Source organism: Eucalyptus grandis, chromosome 2, assembly GCF_016545825.1.
Source record: "Eucalyptus grandis isolate ANBG69807.140 chromosome 2, ASM1654582v1, whole genome shotgun sequence".
NCBI classification, from domain to species: Eukaryota; Viridiplantae; Streptophyta; class Magnoliopsida; order Myrtales; family Myrtaceae; genus Eucalyptus; species Eucalyptus grandis.
Genome location: NC_052613.1, coordinates 22,093,598 through 22,116,247, shown reverse-complemented (window position 1 = coordinate 22,116,247; position 22,650 = coordinate 22,093,598). Strand labels below are relative to the sequence as shown.

Here is a 22,650-nt window from a genome sequence, read left to right as displayed (position 1 = left end):
ATTGGTAAATCTCCCCAATGTTGAGTTATTGTCTAACGTTAAGTATAAGATTACTCTTTACTATCCAAATGAGTGTATTGTAATGCTAATGAAGATTGAATTTGACTCACCGAAAATGTTTCATTAATATAGTATACAATTGATGGAAATTCACGACAACTTTATTTCAAGATTTTGTCGAATCTTTTCACGTACTTTTAAATAATACTCATCCGCCTCATCTATTGTGTAATTTTCTTTCCCTATATTATCAATCGAGTTGGGGAGCCATAAAGTTATCACATATAAGTTATGTGCCATTAAGGTTTCATGGAAAATAAATAATTTTAAAAAAATATTTTTCTAAGAATGATTACTTTCATTACTTTAAATAACTAGTAAAGGAAAAATATTTTTATTATCGATAATTTATATCTAAATATTTTCGTGAATAATAAAATTTTATTGTTCATTTATTTTTGTGATTAATATAAATGATCATTTTTAGGAAAATATTTTTTATATCATTTTTTTTTTGCTAAACAAAAATGGAGGTTAAGTCATATTTGTGTACAATTTTACGGCTTTTTTTTTATTAGCTATTCTTTCGTTTTAATAAGGGGTTCTTGTATAGATAATGAAACTGAAACCATAGACACTTTCTCTGATTATGACGTAAGGCATATGACCATGATCCGGACCTCCGACGTAAGTGAAAATCGTTATCAATTACTCGAGCACAAGACTACTTAATATATAATAATAATAATAATAATAATAATAATAATAATAATAATAATAATAATAATAATAATAATAATAATTATTATTATTATTATTATTATTATTTAAATTTTGAGATGCACGTGGGTTCTTTCAGCACTCAACGGTGGTGGTGCTCCACCACTATATTGACTAATCGATGCCAACGTAGATGTGAAACCGAGAAAGATGAACTTCTATTTTAATAAAGATTACTTATCAATCACTCGGGCGACCTAGTCATACTACATTTATTTTATTTCAACCGATCCAGATTAGTCCAATGCAATCGATCACTTGGCAATTTCACCTCCGAATTTCAACGTTCTAAAGGTAAATCTTTCTCCAAAAAAATACTGGACTATCTGCTATTTTTTATCAAATAAAAAACATTATCAATCCGCTTTGGTTAGGTTCTCTGGAACTGGGAACAGGACCGAAAATTTTTAGATGAATATCCTCAAGAATTGCCTAGAATCGGTTGGACTGAGCGATTCTTGGTTCGATTGGTCCGATATGCGCACCCCAATTCAATGCATATTACAAGATATTTGTTTACTAAAAAAATACTTTAGAAGGACTGTAAATACTTGATTAATTTATGGAGCCGGACTTTGCATTTCGTGTCTTTGGAGACCTTTCCGGGAAATAAAAATTAACAGAAAAAGAGGGAGAGAGAGAGAGAGAGAGAGAGCAACGCGTTTTGGCAGATGCAGACGTCCGTCTAGAAACGAATTCTCGAAAAATCTAACAAAAAAAGGAAAAAAGAAAAAGCCTACAGCTGATTTCGGATCTACCCGGATCGGAGCGACCCGGATCGGAGCACCGACCCATTGTCCCTGTCTTAGATTACGAAATGTCGAACTGGTGCCAGTTCAGACCGCAGACAATGCGCTCAATCATGCCCGCACCCAGTTAAAAAGAAATAATATATTTTTTAATTTCTTTTCCATTTTAAATCCGACGCGGAAAATGCAATTTATACGCGTAAAAATATCAGTAGAGAGAGAAACGGGTGTCGAAAAATAGATAAAAAATCGGGAACAAAGAAAAGGAAAGCGAGGGCAATAAAACCAGTGAAAATGGAAAGTTACAATGACACCTCTTTTTATTTCCTTAAAAGAAGGAAAAAAAATAAGAAAAAAAAATCCGATAAATACAAAACGCTGTACCCTGTCGGTAGCACCTGCCCCCTCTTTCTCTCTCCTCTTTCTCTCTCCTCTGTATCCCTCTCCCCTTGTCTCCTTCCACGTAAAATCCTCCATCCTCCGATCTTCTTCTTCTTCTTCAGCTCCTCACTCCCTCCCTCTCTCTCTCTAACTTTCTCTCTCTAGCTTCCCTCTCTCTTCTTTCTCTCTCTTCTGGTTCGAGCCGGCGGCCGATAGCTGCTCCTGGCGGACGCCATTGCCGATTTGCCAGATCCGGAAGCTTCCCCTTTCTTTCTCCCCGCCGGATCTTACGCGGCGTCGCGCCGGTCGCTTTCCTCCGTCCGTGCTTCGATCCCGGATCTCGGGGGCGCGCGAGGATGCTCGACAACTGGGTGGGGGCTCGCCGGGGGTACCAGATCCGGCGCGCGATGCGGCACGGCAAGGTGACCGCCCTCTGCCTCGTGATGACCGTCGTCGTCCTGCGCGGCACCATCGGCGCCGGCAAGTTCGGCACGCCCGAGCAGGACTTCAACGACCTCCGCGACCACTTCATCTCGCGGAAGCGCGGGGAGCCCCACCGCGTGCTCGAGGAGGTCGCCGTCGACCCCGGCCGGTCGTCGGGTCAGTCCGAGTCGTCGTCGGATTCGTCGTCGACGAAGAGCTACGAGACGTTCGACATATCCACGATCCTCGTCGACGAAGGCGAGGAGGAGAAGCGGGATCCGAGCAAGCCGTACGCTCTCGGCCCGAGGATTTCCGATTGGGACGAGCAGAGAGCGGAGTGGCTGAAGAACAACCCCGATTACCCCAATTTCATCAGGCCGAACAAGCCTAGGGTTTTGCTCGTCACAGGTTCGTCTCCGAAGCCGTGCGAGAACCCGGTCGGTGATCATTACTTGCTGAAATCGATCAAGAATAAGATAGATTATTGTAGGTTGCACGGTGTCGAGATCTTTTACAATATGGCGCTCTTAGATGCTGAGATGGCTGGGTTTTGGGCTAAATTGCCATTGATTAGGAAGCTGCTGTTGTCGCATCCGGAGGTCGAGTTCTTGTGGTGGATGGACAGTGATGCTATGTTCACCGATATGGCGTTTGAGGTTCCATGGGAGAGGTACAAGGACTCTAACTTTGTGCTGCATGGTTGGAATGAGATGGTGTATGATCAGAAGAACTGGATTGGGTTGAATACTGGTAGCTTCTTGCTTAGGAATTGTCAGTGGTCGCTGGACATTCTTGATGCTTGGGCGCCAATGGGGCCTAAGGGGAAGATTCGGGAAGATGCAGGGAAGATTTTGACTAGGGAGCTTAAGGATAGGCCGGTTTTTGAAGCCGACGATCAGTCTGCTATGGTGTATCTGCTTGCGACCCAGAGAGATAAGTGGGGTGAAAAGGTGTACTTGGAGAGCGCTTACTATTTGCACGGTTATTGGGGGATTTTGGTGGATAGATATGAGGAGATGATCGAGAACTATCATCCTGGCCTGGGCGATCACCGGTGGCCACTCGTGACTCACTTTGTCGGGTGCAAGCCGTGTGGTAAGTTTGGTGACTACCCGGTTGAGAGGTGCTTGAAGCAGATGGATCGCGCATTTAACTTTGGTGATAACCAGATTTTGCAAATGTATGGCTTCACGCATAAATCGCTTGCTAGCAGGAGAGTTAAGAGGATTAGAAATGAGACTGGCAACCCACTTGAAGTGAAAGATGAGCTCGGATTGCTCCACCCTGCATTTAAAGCAGTTAAGGCTTCTTCATCTTGATGGCTTCTGGACGCGATGCTTAGATTTAATTGATTTCATCATTTGTTATTCAGTTGATGTTCTTTTTTGTCAGCTCGACTTCTAAGATACTATACAAGACAAGTTGTATGTTGTTATAAATCTCCTGTGATAGCTCTCCCTATCGTATTCCTTGTACTTGATCTTGTACTGATTCTTCCATAGTGAATATAGTCTTCATAGTTTATGTTTCCAACTCCTCACCTGCAAAATGTGAACTTTCATGTATACTGAAATAGCCCTGTACAAGAAGGAGACTGGTTTTGTGCCGATATGTAGGTTTCTATTCGTGTGGTCTCAACTTGAAGAAAGAAAGGCCTTTGTTTTGATCATCTGTTTGTTGATCATAAGAAGGGCTTTGGTATCAATCATCAGTCTGCAGATTATAAAGGTGCTCTTTGATTTTAGTTTATTTATTTTTATTTTTTCGGTCAATGAGCTGACATTAAGTTGGGAAGCCCCGTTGAAGTAGTGAGATGGTAGGCAGTAGTAGTTTAAGGTGATGCTACCCGGAATGGAGAGGAATAACTCACTAGAAAGTGCTCCAAATAGAGTAAATCATGTGAGATAGGCATCAAGAATGTTGCCAGTTGAGCTTCACTGAAACATTTACTTATCCAAAAAAGAAAGGGGAAAGTTGCAAGTTGTGCTCGATACTCCCTTTCAATAAAGCATGGAAGTCTTCCTTTGAAATCTTGATTTGTTCATTGAGAGATAAACTTTATATGCTGCTCAATGCTGGAGTTCTCACTGCAAGTTTGTTTGTTCGCATGAGAACATTGAAGTTGTAATGATTTTGGTACCTTTAATAGCAGCCAGTTCTTTTGGCCCCTTAGGACATTGACAGGGAAAAGCCTTTAGAGAGAGAATGATGATTCTCTTGATTTGTTTTTCTCAGTGAAATATATGAAGTTGGAAGTATATTTGATCTTACATTGATTCCTGAGAGTATGCTCTGTTTACCGGAAGAATGAAACCACTAAACTAGTAGATGAGAAACTGGATCTCTGCCTTATGTGTAAGAAATTCACAGTGGATCGGAAGAATCCCAATATCTTGACCGAGATTAAGGGCGAGATTAAGGGTGCGCTTGACAAAATTTCTGGAACATAAATTGATTTCTTGCCAGAAATCAATTTCTCAATTTCTGAAAAGTTAAAAATTTTAGCTTTTGATTTCTTTTTCAAATTTATTTCTGGAATATCTATTTCTGAAATAGAAATCTGTCCGAGAAATAGAAAAATCAAATTGCCTTATCAAATGGATTTCTATTTCAAACTTGTTTCGGATAAAAATTTATCATGCTTGCCCTAAGCCTGCCGACTTTGCTGGTGTGATGTAAAAATACGAAAAATTTACTTCTAAGACATTAGATAAATAAAAAAAAAAAAAAATATCTGCATATGACGCAATATGAATGAGTCGAGCTTGGAGAAGCTCAAGACAATGCAGCAATCGCAGCACTGTTAGATCTTTACGTGTGCTCAGCTAGTTCACATCTTGAAAGTTTGCCGATTGTGTGTCTAGCTGGAATCGGCGCATATGGAGCGTGTGAATGTGATTCCTTCACACGATCGGTTTAAGTGCCGGAGGACCAATTTGAAGATGCGGTTCTCTGAGTCACGCCAAGAGGCGCTTAGGTTCGGCACTGAAGCTGCTGCTCTGCCACGAGATTGAGGTATGAATGTCAAGGACATTCACAATCCTCTGCACTTGGATGTTTTGCTAATGCAGTGTCGGTCAACAGGGGAAAGTGCAAAAGCAATGGCTTCAGCAAGGGGAATCTATTCACCAGCCCCTTTCTTGCTGGCACATGGATGATGCCGAGTTTGTTCTCTGCTTTAGTACTCCGCATTCATCGAAAGGATGCCTCGTATCGGTTCCTTTGTCTGCGACCGCCTACGCCTTGAGCCTGGCAAGCCCCACTAGGCCAAGTTCCAACTTTTCCGCCAATTCGCCCACGGTAGCATCCACATTGGCAGAAATTTATCCACGTTGTAAGGTGGACAGTTGAATTAGGTGGAATTGATTGGATTTGCGAGAAAGAAAGCGCGCCAATTTGTCCACGGTAGCATTCACAACGGCTTGGACGGTCAAATTAGCTGAATGTGACCAATAAATGCTTCTATTTGAAGTGTTATTAGGTTTATTTTTCTTATGGCCACTAGAAGAACTCGTGTCATCCTTGCTTGAGCTCGTTGCGGCAAGTAAACTCCCCTAGTGGGTTGCAGTAGAACCCTCCCTACTGCACCCGGGTAAGTCTAAAATGCGTAGGCAATGATGGATTCAAATTCGACACCAAAATATGGTGTTGAAACACCGCGATCTTTCAAAGTTCCATCAATTATTTATCTATGAATTTGGTTTCATCCCCTCCACAAACTTTGTTGGATATCTTATGTAATGATGCCCATTTATCGGCCTCTCATCTTCGAGGCTTTATGACAAAAAAAGAAAAAAGAAGAAGAAGAAAACAGCGATCTTTCAACCCTAAGAAGAGACGAAACCTTCCGACCTTTCCTTGAAAGGGAACCGGCCAGCCGGGGCGTTATTAGGTTTTACCTATTCAGACCAAAACATGTTTTTCTCCAATTTTGGACCGGAGTGCTACTTTGGAGGAGAAAGCAAATGATTTGGGCCGGGCTCGGCACCGTTTCCATCTTACCACCCCGGGTGGAAGGAGTACGTGCAAATACATTTTCATCTCTCCTGGACACCTTCACTTCCTGCCCCTAATCCTTCCTTTCCGAATATGGCTGCGCATTTTCCTCACCTTCACTAATCATTTACTCGCTCTTTCCAACTGAAAAAATTTGTTACTCCCCTTGCCTTTCCTCACTTCCAATTTTTCACATCCGCTGAACATTTCTCCAAACACTAAATAAGGTTATATATACTTTTACATAACTATTTAATAATATGTAGAATCAATGTCAATTCGGGTTTATTTAGTTGTCATTTTTTGTTTAGCTTATATCTAAGGTTCTAATGGGACAAAAAAAGCACTTGTTCGATAATCAATTTTAGAAGAATTAATGACTTATAAATAAAATAAAAAATTTCACGTTGTTAAACATCATTTTTGCGATATGTATTATCAATATCACCATCTTAAGAAACTCTTCATTTATTAAACATGCTCAATAAATTCCTTCATTGAGATGGTGGGCAGTAGCAGTTTTAAGTTGGTGCTACCCGTAATGGAGAGGAATAACGCACGTGAAAGTGCTCCAAATAGACTATAAAATTATAAATCATGTGATATAGGCATCAAGAATGTTGCAAGTTATGCTTCGCTGAAACATTTACTTACCCAGGAGAGAAAGAGAGAAGTTGCAAGTTTTGCTCGAGACTCACTTTCAATGAAGCATTGATAGTCTTCCATTGAAATCTTGATTTGTTTATTGCAAAATAGAAGAAATATGCTGCTCAATGCTCGAGTTCTCGCGGTAAGTTTCTTTGTTTGCATAAGAACACTGAAGTTGGAATTATCTTTGGTAACTGTGACAGTTGTAGTTCTTTTGGTCGAATGGGACATTAAAGGGAAAAAGCCTCTTCTTTCGATTGTAAAAAGAAGTATGGTGGTTGCTTGCTAGGGGATTGTGAATCACTTGTACAGAAACCAACAAAGTTAGCCATAGATGAAGATCTTTATGCTCATATATAATACACTTCAAATAACAAGCAAGTAAGCTCTGATATTAATTGTCAAGGCTAACTAAACAACCTAGAGGGGGTGTGGTGAATAGGTTGTCTCTACGATATTTGAATATTATGTGGAAATTAGCAAACAGTATTTGGAGATCAAGAGAAGCATATTATTATGATGTCTAGAGTTGCTAATGTGCAATGAATAAGATAATGCTAAATCAAACAAAGCATGCAATAAATTAGAGTGGTTAGACTTTATCATTAAAACTATGTCAACTCTTTAGACCAGCAGCCAAATCTTGGGCTAAAATGCATTAGTAATCACCAAGATAAGTTACGACTGATAAATATTGGTCCTATCAGATGATATATTATACTATCAGGACTTAGATGCTACTATCACACTTGTACACTTAGCCTTCTCACTTTTACAAAGCAACGAGAACACTACAATGGAGATCTTAAGAGAATGAAATACTATTTGCTCAAAATATAATGTTGAACAATTTCAACTTCTTCTATGTATTTCTTCCAACCATTTTGCTTCAATGGTCTTTTCTTACATAGCACGTTTAATCTCATGTTGGAGATAGTCGTGAGAAGCAAGTAGTCATTAGGAGTCTCTACAAGCTGGTATGCTGAAGTTAGATTGCCGATACAATCTTTTTTTGTGAACATCGCTAAGGTTTCCTAAAATAAGTTATGCCGCTATTATCACATCGCCGATCACTCTCAACAGTTTTGACAAAAGCTATTTTCAGTTCTCTAATGATTTTCAGTTCATCATGCCGCGCTGTTCTAGTCACCAATGGCTATATATCCTCAGATAAACATTATCCTAACATCATCAATGACTCGATATTCTCGTCCTTAAAAAAAACACCATCACGATCTAATAATCATAGTTAGCTGGTGCAGTTTACATATAGGTCGTTCAAGGATAAACTTTGCAATCTCTTTCTAATGAGGTCACATTATGGATATCATGTAGTTTTTAGAAAATCATCATGAACATATGCACTTATTAGTGTAGACATTATACCAATGATAGTTTTGGGATGATCAAAATTTCTAGGAGTTTTGTCCAACAGAAATTGTCTGAACCAAACATGGTGATGATGAGGCCGCCACGAAAGGGCTGAAGAGGAAGGAGTTCAGAAAGCCATGCAGCGAAAGCAAAAAGGAAAGCACCACTGGTAGTACCAAGGCAATCAACCGCTTGCCCATTAGTGTAGACATTATACCAATGATAGTTTTGGGATGATCAAAATTTCTAGGAGTTTTGTCCAACAGAAATTGTCTGAACCAAACATGGTGATGATGAGGCCGCCACGAAAGGGCTGAAGAGGAAAGAGTTCAGAAAGCCATGCAGCGAAAGCAAAAAAAAAGCACCACTGGTAGTACCAGGCAATCAACCGCTTGCGCCCCCCAAGATCTCAGGGAGGCCGCTGCTGAAGGATACAACCGCGGATGTATCAAACAATGCCATGCTCTATGAGAAGATCAAGGAAATCAGAGATACTGACATTGCCCTTGGTCGATACCTCATGAGAATCGAGCATCCCATCTAATCTCTTTAACTGTGCTCGCCAAATTATCTCCCTCTTCCCTGAAAAAGCGGACCGTAGATCCTAGTTTCATTGTCCTGTCCTCTTGTAGTTTTTTTTTTTCTTTTTTTTGGTCGTAGGACTGCTGTTTTTCTCGTTCTACTGATATGATGGATCTCCTTTGTTATATTTACTTTATTTGTCTCGATCTTTTTCTGATGACAAAAAGGGGAGATTTATGCGATGTGGTGATTATGTTTTGCCTATATTCATTATCTGCTCTATTGCTATTGTTGTTGCTAATGTTATTGCTTTAAATACTTCTTCTTTTGCGCAACATAGAAAGACCTATGCAAATTTGCTTATGCGTTACGTCTCCGTTCATTATCTTCTACTGTTATACTCGATGCAATCATCTGACTTGATAATTCCATTTTATATGACTTTGATTGCTGCCCATATTAACGTTTGGACGTTTGATCATTGCATATTTTGAAATATCTGAATGGACAAGACAAGGAGAACAATGAGCCTTTAGATTGAGTTAAATCTATTGAAAAATTTGTTGTCTCTCGATGCTTGTTTCCGAATGAATTTTCATGGTTATTCACTAATGCCAAGTCACGTCATCTATCGTGAAATTCTCTAGAAGATTATGATCTGACACTAATTGTTGGCACCCAAATTAATTACTGGGCTTCGGAAGCCGTAAAGAGTAAAGTGGGCCCAAAACGCGGGAATCCGTAGAGAGTGGACCAAAATGCCAAGAGTCGATAAATAGGGGTTCCAAATTATGCGACAGGGGCCTTGTCGAAACCGACAATATAAGAATGGGAGCAATTATGGGAGTCGGCACCAGCGAGTATATTGGCAAGGCAAGACAGTTACTGATCATGAGCCGAGGTTCCAAAACTTTATAGATATTGAAATGGTAACCGCTAAGAGATAGTTACCTATAAAATACCACTATTATTAGTAGAAGAGGCGTCAATGTAGGGACCTTTTGCCAAATTGACAAATGATCACTCAATTTCAAGTTTTTATCTTTCCTTTTATCACACCTTTACATTTAATCGTACTTTTACTTTTGTCTTGTTTTCCTACACTTTACTTTTGCTAGTAGTTTAGATTAGTTGCTTCTTTTCTGAAGCGAGACAGGACTCGTTACAAATAGTAAAGCCGAAGCTTTGCCTTTTTGGTGAAAAGATTTTTGTCGAGGGAACTTCTCCCGGTGAACACTAATATATCCCTTGTCTTGCTATTATCATTGAAAATATATAGAGACATCAACTATATGCTTAATTGATTCATTTGTGACATCATATCTACTTGAAAAGCAATTTTAACATTACTTGCAAATACTTCACGAATTATCCATCACTACATATGCAGTATAGTTTTATCATCATAAAAAAAGGAGAGATTATTGGGAAAACACCCATATAGAATTTTGATAATTCAAAAACTATCCTTGGTATTAATATCCACTATGACAAATACAGATGCTACGATAATTTTGCAAATGTTAATGTTTCCTATGATATCAATCAAGGAAGTAGATAGCGAAAATCAGAATAACAAGTGCCAAGATGGTAAGTAGCTCATGGTGACTTGGAGATACCTAAAGTCAATATAGTGTTCTTAGAAGTCTTTGGAGAATGATAAAGTCAAAAGGATCATTGGACTTGCAATGGCGCGTCATTTCATAAATATTGTCATTGAAGATCATCAACTGACCGGCTGATAATTTGCACATGCTGATCATGAGTTTTAAGTTCTTCTTGATATCGAGTTGCAAGAGATGATAATGAGGTATTCGTCCAAATATGACCATTGATAATAAGCCACTGCAAGCTCGGAATTTGCAGCAGATAACCTGAAAAGAATAAAAAAGTAATCGACAACCTTCTGACACAGACCGAGGATCAATGAAGTGATGGCTACAGTAGACTCAATTTAGGAAACTTGCGTATATCAAAAGAAATGATTGTATGGGCAATCCTGATTTTGATATAGGTCTCCACCTACCCTCAAACAGCTATCTTAATCTTCTTTAGAGTTTCCAACGGGCTAACTAAAGACTTCTATATAAAGAGCATTAGTGAAGCCTGAAGAAGGTTGGACAAGAGAAATACTGTTAATATTGTTGTTGCACTTGGTCTTAGACGTATGGATTCCAAAAGGTCCATTGTTCTTTATTTGATTTTTCCAATAAAGGTTTTGTATTGCTTTGCAATCGCAAACACTTGAGTGTACAAGTGCAAGAGCAGTTGTCATATCCTAATAGTGTGATCTATCATCTAAGAGGAACAACACTTGCCAATTGGTACTTACATAGCAGATTACTAGTAGAATCCAGCTTACATTAGGGCTATTATCTAGAGAGTAGATGTTGGCTTGGTGTTAAAGCTAAACCGCTATAGATTGTTGTGTGGATTATTTCTTTGAGCTCATTGTCTGTTGCATCTGTTCACAACCATCATTGACACTGATGATCATCTCATTTCACATTCTCTACAAATAGTTGTTATAATCTTTGCTTGATGCTCTTAATATATTCTTTGAAAGTTTTTCAAAATCTTTCATACCACATATTGAATCCCGCTTGTAAGTTATATTGTTAGTCTCAAAAAGTTTAGTTGACAGGAGACGAATTTGAAGTGATGTTTGAAGGGTTAGAAACAAGGCACTTATTTAAGGATGCATTTGTTTGGGGAAAATTTTCATGATAAAGGGAAAAAAATAGGAAATAATTTTTTAGAAAAGTGGATTATTTTAATTTGTTTAGTGATATGTGACCGAAAGAGTTTTATAGTGTTTGGATATCATTTGGAAAGTGATTTTAATCTTATGACTTAATCTCATAGCAAAAAAAAATCGATTAATAATTTTTTTTTATTTTTTTTCTTGTCCTTTGCCGATCACTCGACCTTAGCTATGGTCGGTTATTGGTGATAGCGCGGGCCGATAAGGTCAAGCTCGCTTGAGGCCATTGCGTTGGAGTTTTGCTAGATTGGCAAGGCTTAAGCTCACTACAAATAGCGAGGCTTGAGCTCACCTGTGGTAGTTGCCACCCTTTGCCGTAGTCAACAATTGGCCAAAGAAGAAAAAGGAAAATGAAAAAAAGAAAACAGAAAAAATAATAAAAAGTAAAATAAATATTAAAATATTAAAATAAAATTAAAATATTAAAATAAAATTAAAATATTCAAGATGAACAATTTCAGAATGTGTTTTCATTCATTTAGATTTATGAATTCACTTTCTTAAATTTATGCATGAATACTTTTGTTGACTAGAAAGCGTTTTCAGTTGACTAGTTATTTTTCACCAATCAAAAAGGTAGAAGTCCGGAAAATTAATTCTTGGAAAACACTTTCCACCAAACAAATGCACCATAAATAATAGAGCCAACAAATTTGGAGAGATTTTATTTATAGAGAGAGCGCACCCTCTCTAGAAATAAAATCGTATGGTTTGCTATGAATCCATAAAACCTTTCCTCCCTCTTTCTTTATGCCCGGTATGATTATTTGAAACTAAAAATATTCTTGTCAATCCTGATAGTATGCTCTACACTTGCCACAAATACGGAACTTGTGCATCGGGATTCTGCTATTTTAAAATTTTCTATGATATGAGAAAAAAATGAAGAGGAATTTGGTGACTAATAGGCAATCCCTATTCTGAGATTGAGAAAGAGCTATGCATGTGGGATAAGATACTTGCCACAAATTCTGTTTTCATTTTCCCTAACTTGTATAATAGGCAAATATTTTGGTATTAAAGCCATGGCATTTTTAGCACATTTCTAGTTTGCAGTTGATTATTCAGTGGAGAAAGGGGGAGAATCTTCATACCATGACTAAATCCTTCGAGCTTTCCACACCCTCCACTATAAATGCTCCCATTTCTCTTAGCCCTTCTCTTAAACTTGGCACAATGTCTCTAAGATTGACTATATTTATGAGGTTTCTTACCTTAATGAAGATAAAAAAATCTCTTAGACTAATCTTTCACTTATAAATCTGTATTCTACGTTTGCTAAACCATCTTCTTTCTCTCCTATCTGTTCTATTAAGGGTGCGCATGGTAAAATTTCTGAAACAGAAATTGATTTCGGCCGAAATCAATTTCTCAATTTCTATTCCCCTGACAAGTTTCGAGTAAAGAAACCCGTTTGAGAATCGACTCAAAATTTCTATTTCTCAAAACAAAATCCGTTTGATAACAGAAAAAAATTTCTATTTCTATGAATCATGTTGTCCCCATCCTTTTACCTCACTTTTCTTGATGCTTGTTATGGTAATTTAATTTGATAAAAGTTGGTAAATCACTTTAATTTATATTGGTAATTCGATATAGTAGTTAAGAACTTCAAAACATTAGCAATTAATGTAAATAAAATCTAGTAATTAGTATAAAAAATGCTAATATGCAAACTATAAAAGATTTGGTAGTTTCAAATGCTAATATGCAAATAGTTAATGTATTTATTCTCCTCATTCAAGATGTATTACTTCAAAGTAGGACTGATTACTTCACATCCACATTTCTGGTCAATTTAAAGAGTGTTAGGATGTATTAGACAAAACTCAAAGCATGTAACTAGTGCTACTGTTTTCATTATAATTTTTTGGCAAAGTAGGATCATATCAAAAAGCAAATCAGGACACTATAACTCAGTAATACACTTCCTTTGTTTTAGCCAAAAGCTCAATAGCACACCTTGCAAGTTAGGAATTAACTCCTTAATGATCCGTACCTATCAAGTAGCAGCACCACAACAAAATTGTATACAGTCTATAACACGAACCTAACATGTGAAACGCCAAAATCACGATAAAATGAGTAAGTGCCAAACAAGATGGCTCTAAAGGTTATGATGTTTATATCTAACAAATAGATCACATCAGGAGGAAAAAAATTTCTGTATCAGTTGCAGTTTAGGCACACCCAATTCAAAAAAGGTCATAACACTCTTTCTCTTCCTTCTCTGTCCAAAAGCAATCTAGTCCTTAGTCCTAGTCCAGATATCTTTATACATCAGCTACAAAAAGTGAAGTGTCGAAACTATTAAGATTTCTGGAACAACATCAGCATGAATATTTGGTGCTTTAGGAAAGGAATTCGAGCTAGTAGGGGTATCCTGTATGTATACATGCTCCCCACTTAGCAAAGATGGCAGTTTCCGTCTGGACACCCCTCTGATTTGCAGTGATTTCAAGAAATCCCAGACCCTGAGGGTCCTCTTCTTCATAGTCACTAGAGTCAGATTGCTCTGAGCTTAAATCACTCTCTTCTTCATCACCGATTTCCGCATACTCAGATAGTGCTATACAATCAACGCCAAGCTTTGCAGAGCTTCCATCATCCCGGAAAACAACTTGTCCAAGACCACATTCATCATCCCATGATTCAAGCTCAGCTTTTCTCCATACACCAGCTTTACTATCAGGATCTCAATGAAGGACTTAAATAGTGACATGAACTACTTATCGTATTTTCTTCAGTTGTCTTGAAAGGAACATAATACATAAGCCTATGCTTATAGTAATGGGGGAGAAAAGAAAGAAAGCTGCACTGACCAGCATATTTTCAGTTGTCGGCGTGAGGAAAGAGATTTTGGCCAACTGTGAGCCCTCCAATCCAACAATCTGACCATTATACCAGTGACCATCGCTGTGGCGAAATCGACATTTTGACCCGATGGAGTACCTTTGCTCCTCCAGAGGCTCAGCTTCAACATCATTTGTATCCAAAGACTACACCTTAACATCCTCAACAGCAGAATCTGACTTCTGTACCACTGAATCAACTTCCCGTAACAAACGTGCACGCTTAAGGTGAAAAAGCCCTTCCTCCACATCTCTTATTGCAGAAACCAGCTCTTCATGAACCTGCGGAAGTAGAGTATATTGGAACCCAAAGGAAAAATAAATAAATAAATACCACCAGCACCCTCCTTCCATGGATGAGGACCTTACACACATGTATTTACTTCATCATGCAAATAGAGTTCATCTTAAAGCATCGACTGCTAACGCACGATTCACTGATGCAACACACAGAAACTAGAGCCACCGAGTATCTTTATCCAATATAGACATAACTCAAAATGCATACTCCCTCCGTAACCCGCAGCTAGAGATAAGCTGATCATAATTATGCCCAACACGACAGTACCTCTGACGTAATGAAACCTCTCCAGATTGCTCTTGGGTTTATCAAGCACTCATCGAAAAAATGATCAGAATCGTAACTTGGGGGCTTCCACTGACCTCAGCACCAATCAAACATCACAAGCAAAGCAATAGAGTACACAAAACAAACAGGCCCAGATAACAAGCAACTCCCCAAGACGCATATTCCCCAAAGAACAACCAAACCCAGATCAAGAAAGCTCTCAAAAACCCAGAATACATCAATTTCCAAGGGCCAAAAGCGGTGCCCAGAAAGGAAAAAAAAACCGAAACCAAGAAGACGAACGAGGGAGGAGAGAAGAAGCGCACGCACCGCAAGGATCTCGGTGTTGGCAGGGTCGGAGGCAAGGGCTTCCTTGAGCGAAGAAAGGGAGTCCCTCTGCTCCTGCAATTGGAGCTCCAGCTGAACCTCCAGAACTCTCTCTTCTTCTTCGTCGCTCGCCATTTGCCTTTTCTGCCTTCTGCTTATGGAGGATGGAAAATGGATTCAACGCTGGTACGGAGATTGCCAGGTGAAGGAGAAGGGAACGAAACGACGCGCCGTCTTAGCTTTGTGGAGTTGGGCGACTGGATCCGCGGACGAAGATGGGCGACGACTGGAGATGGGCGCGGCGACCGGAGTTGAGCGACGGCGACGGAGATGGGCGACGGCGACGGCTACTGAGTTGGGCGACGACGACGGCTACTGGGCGATGGCGACTGGAGCGCGACTGGGGACACGGACGGACAAGGCGGGTCGGACGGGACGACCGGAGCAAATTGGCCGGTGGAGATGAGCGGCGAGGGCGAGGGCGAGGGCGAGATGAGCGGCGACGGTGAGGATGAACAGCTTCGGAGTCGTTAGGGTTTCTGGTTTGAGGTGAGGAGAAGGAATGGGAAAGCTACGGTAGTGAGGAGAGAAGAGTCGATATTTGCTGAAGGAAGAAGGGGATGGATAGAAACAATTTCTATTTCTACTAACAATTTTCTGAAACAGAAATCTCTGTTTGAAATAGAGAAATCAATTTGCGTTACCAAACGGATTTCTTCCAAACCTGTTCCCGGAACGCAGAGAAATTGAGAAATTGAGAAACAGAAATTTTACCATGCGCGCCCTAAGTAGCTTATTAAGCATACTCCTAAAGAAGTTAAAGAGTATGTTCAATTCTTGAAATTCGACCAGCGACCTATTCCAACTACTCAACAAGAACACTCTGTCACTCTTCAAATACCTTCTGACTTTCCACACTAGTGGATATAGAAAGGCTATATGCACCTTCACTTTGGTGCCATTAGACTTGCTTATCCTTTCATGAAATGAAGGGATTACCCATGGTTGCTCGAATGGCGCTTTTAGACACCCGTTTCTTGGACCACCAGCATGCTTGTATCAATATCATTCAAACCACCCTCAACGTAGGAACAATGTTTGTTACATTGTTTCCAAATTTTAGTATGGCTCTCTCAGATTCATGACTTCTCTCAGCCCATAAGGTTCGACTACAAATTACTAGAGCAGCTCAAACTCCAGATTCTATTGCCGCCACCTTACATTACAAAATGGTTTATTGGGTCCAAAATCACGCCATTGACCTCAACTTCCCTAGTTCCGAAGATGCCCTGTTCATCTTAGTGGATAATGACCAAACCTCCTACATCCATGTTCCTAGATAAATCCCTCGAGATCTATTAATTCCCTGACACATGGGTAATTAACTATGAAAGAAATCCACTAAACTCTAGATTGATCCAATCCACGGAGTCTCAGTTCACTGAGAAGAAAGATGGCACGGTTGTCATCAGATTTAGTAAGGAAAAGGAAGAGTCCAAATCTTCTATTTTTCTTATTATTTTTATGATGCAACCTTTTGCAGCCCATGTTCTAGTTGATGAAGGCCAACTAGATCCAAAATCCATGATTGAATCTTTTGACTTGGAGGGACGCCCTATTCATTATTATAAGGATCCCCAGACAGGACATTGTTTTTGGGATCTAGATTGTTAGTGCTCCCTTTGCACAAATCCTCCAAATGACGAAGAAGACGATAGACCATCAATAAGAAAGAAACGATCAAAAGATAAATTTTACAAAAGGTACCTTAATATATGTTAAATTATGTCTCAAGTTTGAGCGTTTGTAAAAACGCAATTCGCTTGGATTAAATTTTCTATGGGACGTGCGAACCAAGACAACAGGAAAAAAAAAGGAAAAGAATCCCTGCAGTTACGAATTTCCTTAAAAAAGGAAACCTAGTGGTGGGGGCCCAGAGTCAAAGTGTTGACTCTGGGCACACACGCACTCCACGATTGAAGCCAATGCAGCGTCTCCCATGTGAAGCCTAAAAGTAAAAATAAAGGTGGGCCCTAGCTCAAAGTTTTGACCATTCGGGCACACACATATTTATATCAGAATTTTTCATGAGAAGCTGCAAGCCGTACACAGAGAGAAGCCGTAAGGAGCGCCGCTTGCTGAAGTGAAGATACGTACGTGAAAGTAAAGAAAGAAGCTGTTCTTGTTTTTGGGATACGTAGAGCGTTTCTGTTTTAAGCTTGAATGTGCGATAATTTTGTGCCGTAAGTTTATATCCAAGTGAGTTTTGAGTTTGAAATTAAATTTAGATGTAGGAAACACTTGAGCATTTTGAGCGATTGTAAACTCTGATTCTCCAATTATAGTGGATTATTTGCTATTAGCTCTCCCCGTGGACGTATGTATCGATATTCAAACCGAACCACGTAAATTTCTAGTGTCCTTATTTTTCTCGTTTATTTCTCTGGTGATTTCATGTTGACGTAAATTGCAAGATCCTGTCGTTTCCGCATAATATATCCCAATAATTGGTATCAGAGCTTAGGGTTGGATTTCTTGATTGTGATTTGGAGTTTTTGCTTGTCTGATTATTATCTGGAAATTTTGTTATTGCAATTATATTTGAGAGGAAATATAAAATCGAGAAGTTTAATGGGAGCAACAACTTTGCGTTATGGAGCATCAAGATGCGGGCTTTATTGATAACACAAGATTTGGCCAAAGTACTAGAAGGTGAAGATGAGTTACCAATTATAATGAAAGCCTATGAGAGGGTAGAGCTAATGGAAAAAGCAAAGAGTATAATCTTGTTAAATTTGTCAGATGAGATCATAATAGAGATTGTTGAGGAGAAGGATGCCGCAGTATTGTAGGCAAAACTTCAAGCACTCTATGTGAAGAAATGTTTGAACAATCACTTGTACATGTTGAAGAAAATATTTCAATTTAGATCTACTGAAGGTACATCTATCAGAACCCACCTAGATGAATTTAATAAACTAATGTTAAATTGAAGAATATTGGTAAGATACTTGATGATGAAGAGCAGGGCATGATATTGTTAGCCTATTTACTAGATTCATGAGAGCACTTTACAGATTCACTGTTGTAAGGACGTAACACAATTACCTCAGAAGAGGTAAAGTCCGCCTTATTTTCTAAGGAGTGGGCAGAGAAAGTTGCGTGATAACAGTCAGGCGCAAGGAGTAGCACAAGCACTAATGATTCAGGGGTAGAGAACAACATCGAGGGCCTAGTAGCGGCAGAGGTAAAAGCAGATCGAAATCATGCCATAAAAAGTCCAAGAGACGCGTGAAGTGCTTTGAGTGTCACGAGGAGGGGCACATCATGAGAGATTGTCTAAAACGGAGAAATAAAGTTGATAGGTAGAATGCCACAAGCAGTGTGACAAACGTTGCCGAGAGGAACAATAGTGATGTAGAAGCTATTCTATGTGTGACTACTACTTCGTCAGGAGACGAATGGGTGCAAGATTCAGGGTGTTCTTATCATATGACACCTCATAAGAACTGGTTTAATATTTACCAAGCTGCAGATGGTGGCAAGGTTCTTTTGAGGAATAATGCAGTCTATAAGGCTGTGGGGATGGAGACAAATCGGATTCGGATGCACAATGGGGTGGTGCGCACATTGACAGATGTGAGGCATATACCGGAGCTCAAGAAGAACCTTATTCTCTAGGGACACTCGATGACATCGGGTGTAGGTACATCGCTGAAGGTGGAGTACTGAAAATCTCTTGAGGTACTATGACAATGATGAAAGGAAAGAAAGTGAATACTCTCTATCATCTACTGGGAGAGACCGTGATTAGAACTACTACAATTTCATCAGTGAGTCAGACTCTAACTTGACTCAATTATGGCATATGCATTTAAGGCACATGAGTGAAGCATGTATGACGATATTGAGTGAAAGGGGTTATTGAATGGTCAGAAGACAGGGAAGCTCGACTTATGTGAGCACTGCATCTATGGGAAGCAACACTGAGTTAAGTTTATTACAGCTATTCATTTGACCAAACGACTAGTTGGATATATTCATTCAGACGTCTGGGGCCCATCTTCGGTTCCTTCTAAAGGAGGTGCCCGATATATGTTGACATTTATCGATGACTATTCGAGGAAAGTATGGGTATACTTTCTGAAACACAAATATGATGTGTTTGATTGGTTTAAGAAATTTAAGGCATTGATTGAAAACCAATTAGATATACAAATCAAGTGCCTAAGAACCGATAATGGCATGGAGTTTTGTGGTAAAGATTTTACTGAGTTCTGCGAGAAAGAAAGTATTGTGAGACACTATACAATAACTAAGACACCACAGCAGAATGGCATGACAAAACGGAAGAACAGAACCTTGCTTGAGCGAGCTCGATGCATGCTTTCACATGTAGGACTTGGCAAGGAATTTTAGGCTGAAGTAGTGAATATGGCATGTTACCTGGTTAATCGATCTCCATCATCTGCTATCGAGTGGAAGACTTCTAAGGAAGTATGGTCGGGGAAACCTGTTGATTATTTCGGATTACGTATATTCAGATATCCTGCGTATGCTCATGCGAGTGATGGTAAGCTTGAGCCGAGGGCAAAGAAGTGCATATTTCTGGGTTATGCACATGGGGGTAAAAGTCTACCGACTGTGGTGCACCAATCCCAAATCACCTGGTTTTTTAATTAGCAGAGATGTGATCTTCGATGAGACTACAATGCTTCAATAGAGGAGTTCTGAGACACAACCAGCAGAGAAGACAAATCATGGTGTCATAAGTGAGGTGGAGCTTCAGGTGGAGACTCCAGAGACCTCGAAAGTAACAGGAGTTGAGACTACAAATGAAGACGTAGTTCTTGAAGTCGATGATAGTGAACAACCAGCAAAGCCGCAACAGACTATATCCGCATATAGATAAAAAAAAAAAAAGGCAAATTAAATCACCGGTACATTATGGTTATACAGCTATTGCTTATGCATTGACTATAGGTGATGAGGTGGAGACAGATGAGCCTTCGTCTTACTCTAAGGCGATGGCTAGTTCGGAGTCGTCGCAGTGGCTAGGGGCTATGATTGAAGAAATAGAATCACTTCATCGAAATTAGACACGGGAGCTGATCAAAGTACCCAAGAGCCAAAAGATTGTCGGAAGTAAATGGGTCTTTAAACGGAAAGAGGGCATTCCCGGTGTCGAGGCAGCAAGGTATAAGGCGAGACTTGTGGCGAAGAGATATACACAGTGTGAAGGCATTGACTACAACGAGGTGTTCTCTCTTGTGGTAAGATATATTTCTATTCGTGTTTTACTTACCTTAGTTGCTTCGCAAGATCTCGAGTTAGAGTAACTAGATGTAAAAACTGCATTTATTCACGGTGAGTTAGAGGAGCAGATTTACATGAGACAACAAGAGAGATTTGTTATTCCGAGTAAGAAATATCATGTTTGCTTGTCAAAAAAATCTTTGTATGGATTAAAACAATCTCTTAAGCAGTGGTATAAACGTCTTAATGCTTTCATGACTAGTCAAGACTATACAAAAAGTCAGATGGATAGTTGCGTTTACTATATGAGATTGGAGAATGGTTATTTGATTTATCTACTATTATATGTTGATGATATGTTGATAGCAGCTAAGATATGTTTGATATTAATGTGCTGAAGATGCAATTAAATGCTGAATTTGAGATGAAAGATTTAGGTGCTGCAAAGAAAATTTTGGGTATGGAGATTTTGCGTGACAGGGCTACAGGAGTTTTACGTCTATCTTAGAAGAAATATATTGAGAAGATCGTGGCGCGTTTTCATATGCAGTTGGCAAAATCTGTAAGTACACCTTTAGCGAAGCACTTTAAAATTTTAGATAAATTATCACCGCAGATTGAGGAGGAGGAGGAGCATATGTCTCGTGTTCCTTATTCTAGTGCCATGGGTAGTATTATGTATGCTATGGTGTGCACCAAGCCTGATATAGCATGGTTAGTCGCTATATGAAGCGTTCTGATAAAGCTCATTGGGAAGCTGTAAAGTGGATCCTCAGATATTTGAAGGGGACAACAGACGTTGGTATAATATATCGAAGTTATAGCAATGGTAGTGAGACCACTAGTTTTATGGATTCGGATCACGCCGGTGACTTGGATGATTGCAGATCTTTAGCAGGGTATGTGTTTATATTAGCGGGTGGTGCAGTTAGTTGGAAAGCGTCCTTACAATATCATATTGCCTTGTCTTCGACTAAGGCAGAGTACATTGCACTAACTTTTGTAGCAAAAGAGGTGATATGGTTACAAAATTTGCTCTCGGACTTTGGGTTAGAATAGAAAAGTGTGGATATACACTATGATAACCAAGGTGCGATATATTTGGCGTATAATCCAATTTATCATGAGCGAACAAAGCATATCAATAGCAAATACCACTTCATCCGAAATGTCTTAGCTAAGAGTATTCTTCTTGTTAAAAAGATTGCTACAGTAGATAACCCCGCAGACATGATGATTAAGTCTATTCCTTTGGCGAAGCTCAAGCTCTACTTGAGTTCTATTGGCGTCTGTGGAGAGTGAGTGCCCGTCGAGGCATTGGAGAGTAATGTAAATGATGAGCACTATAACTTGACTTCAAATATCGAGCCAATGTGGAGAATTGTTAAATTATGTCTCAAGTTTGAACGTTTGCAAAAACGCGATTCGCTTGAATTAAATTTTCTATGGGACGTGCGAACCAAGACAAAAAATAAATAAAAAAGGAAAAGAATCCCTGCAGTTACGAATTTCCTTTAAAAAGGAAACCTGGTGGTGGGGGCCCAAGTCAAAGTGTTGACTCTGGGCACACACCTGCACTCCACGATTGAAGCCGATGCAGCGTCTCCCGCGTGACGCCTAAAAGTAAAAATAGAAGGTGGGCCCTAGGTCAAAGTTTTGACCGTTTGGGCACACGCATATTTATATCAAAATTTTTCGTGAGAAGCTACAAGCCACACACAGAGAGAAGCCGTAAGGAGCGCCGCTTGCTGAAGCGAAGATACGTACGTGAAAGTAAAGAAAGAAGTTGTTCTTGTTTTTCGAGGTACGTAGAGCGTTTCTGTTTTGAGCTTGAATACTCGATAATTTTGTGCCGTGAGTTTATATCCAAGTGAGCTTTGAGTTTGGGATTAAATCTAGGTATGTGAAACACTTGAGCGTTTTGAACGATTGTAAACTCTGATTATCCGATTATAGTAAATTATTTGTTACTGGCTCTCCCTGTGGACGTAGGTACCAATACTCGAACCGAAC

General features: G+C 39.5%; 1 protein-coding gene and 1 pseudogene across 1 annotated transcript; one reads left to right on the top strand and one right to left on the bottom strand.

Annotated features, from left to right (window-relative positions):
• Positions 1–1,952: 1,952 nt before the first annotated feature.
• LOC104426188 (xyloglucan 6-xylosyltransferase 2) lies at positions 1,953–4,002 on the top strand. The gene has a single exon (XM_010039153.3). It carries the CDS (start codon positions 2,267–2,269, stop codon positions 3,650–3,652), a length of 1,386 nt encoding a protein of 461 aa, XP_010037455.2. The 5' UTR covers positions 1,953–2,266; the 3' UTR covers positions 3,653–4,002.
• Positions 4,003–13,709: 9,707 nt separating this feature from the next.
• Positions 13,710–15,681, bottom strand: LOC120290274 (annotated as a pseudogene).
• Positions 15,682–22,650: the final 6,969 nt, after the last annotated feature.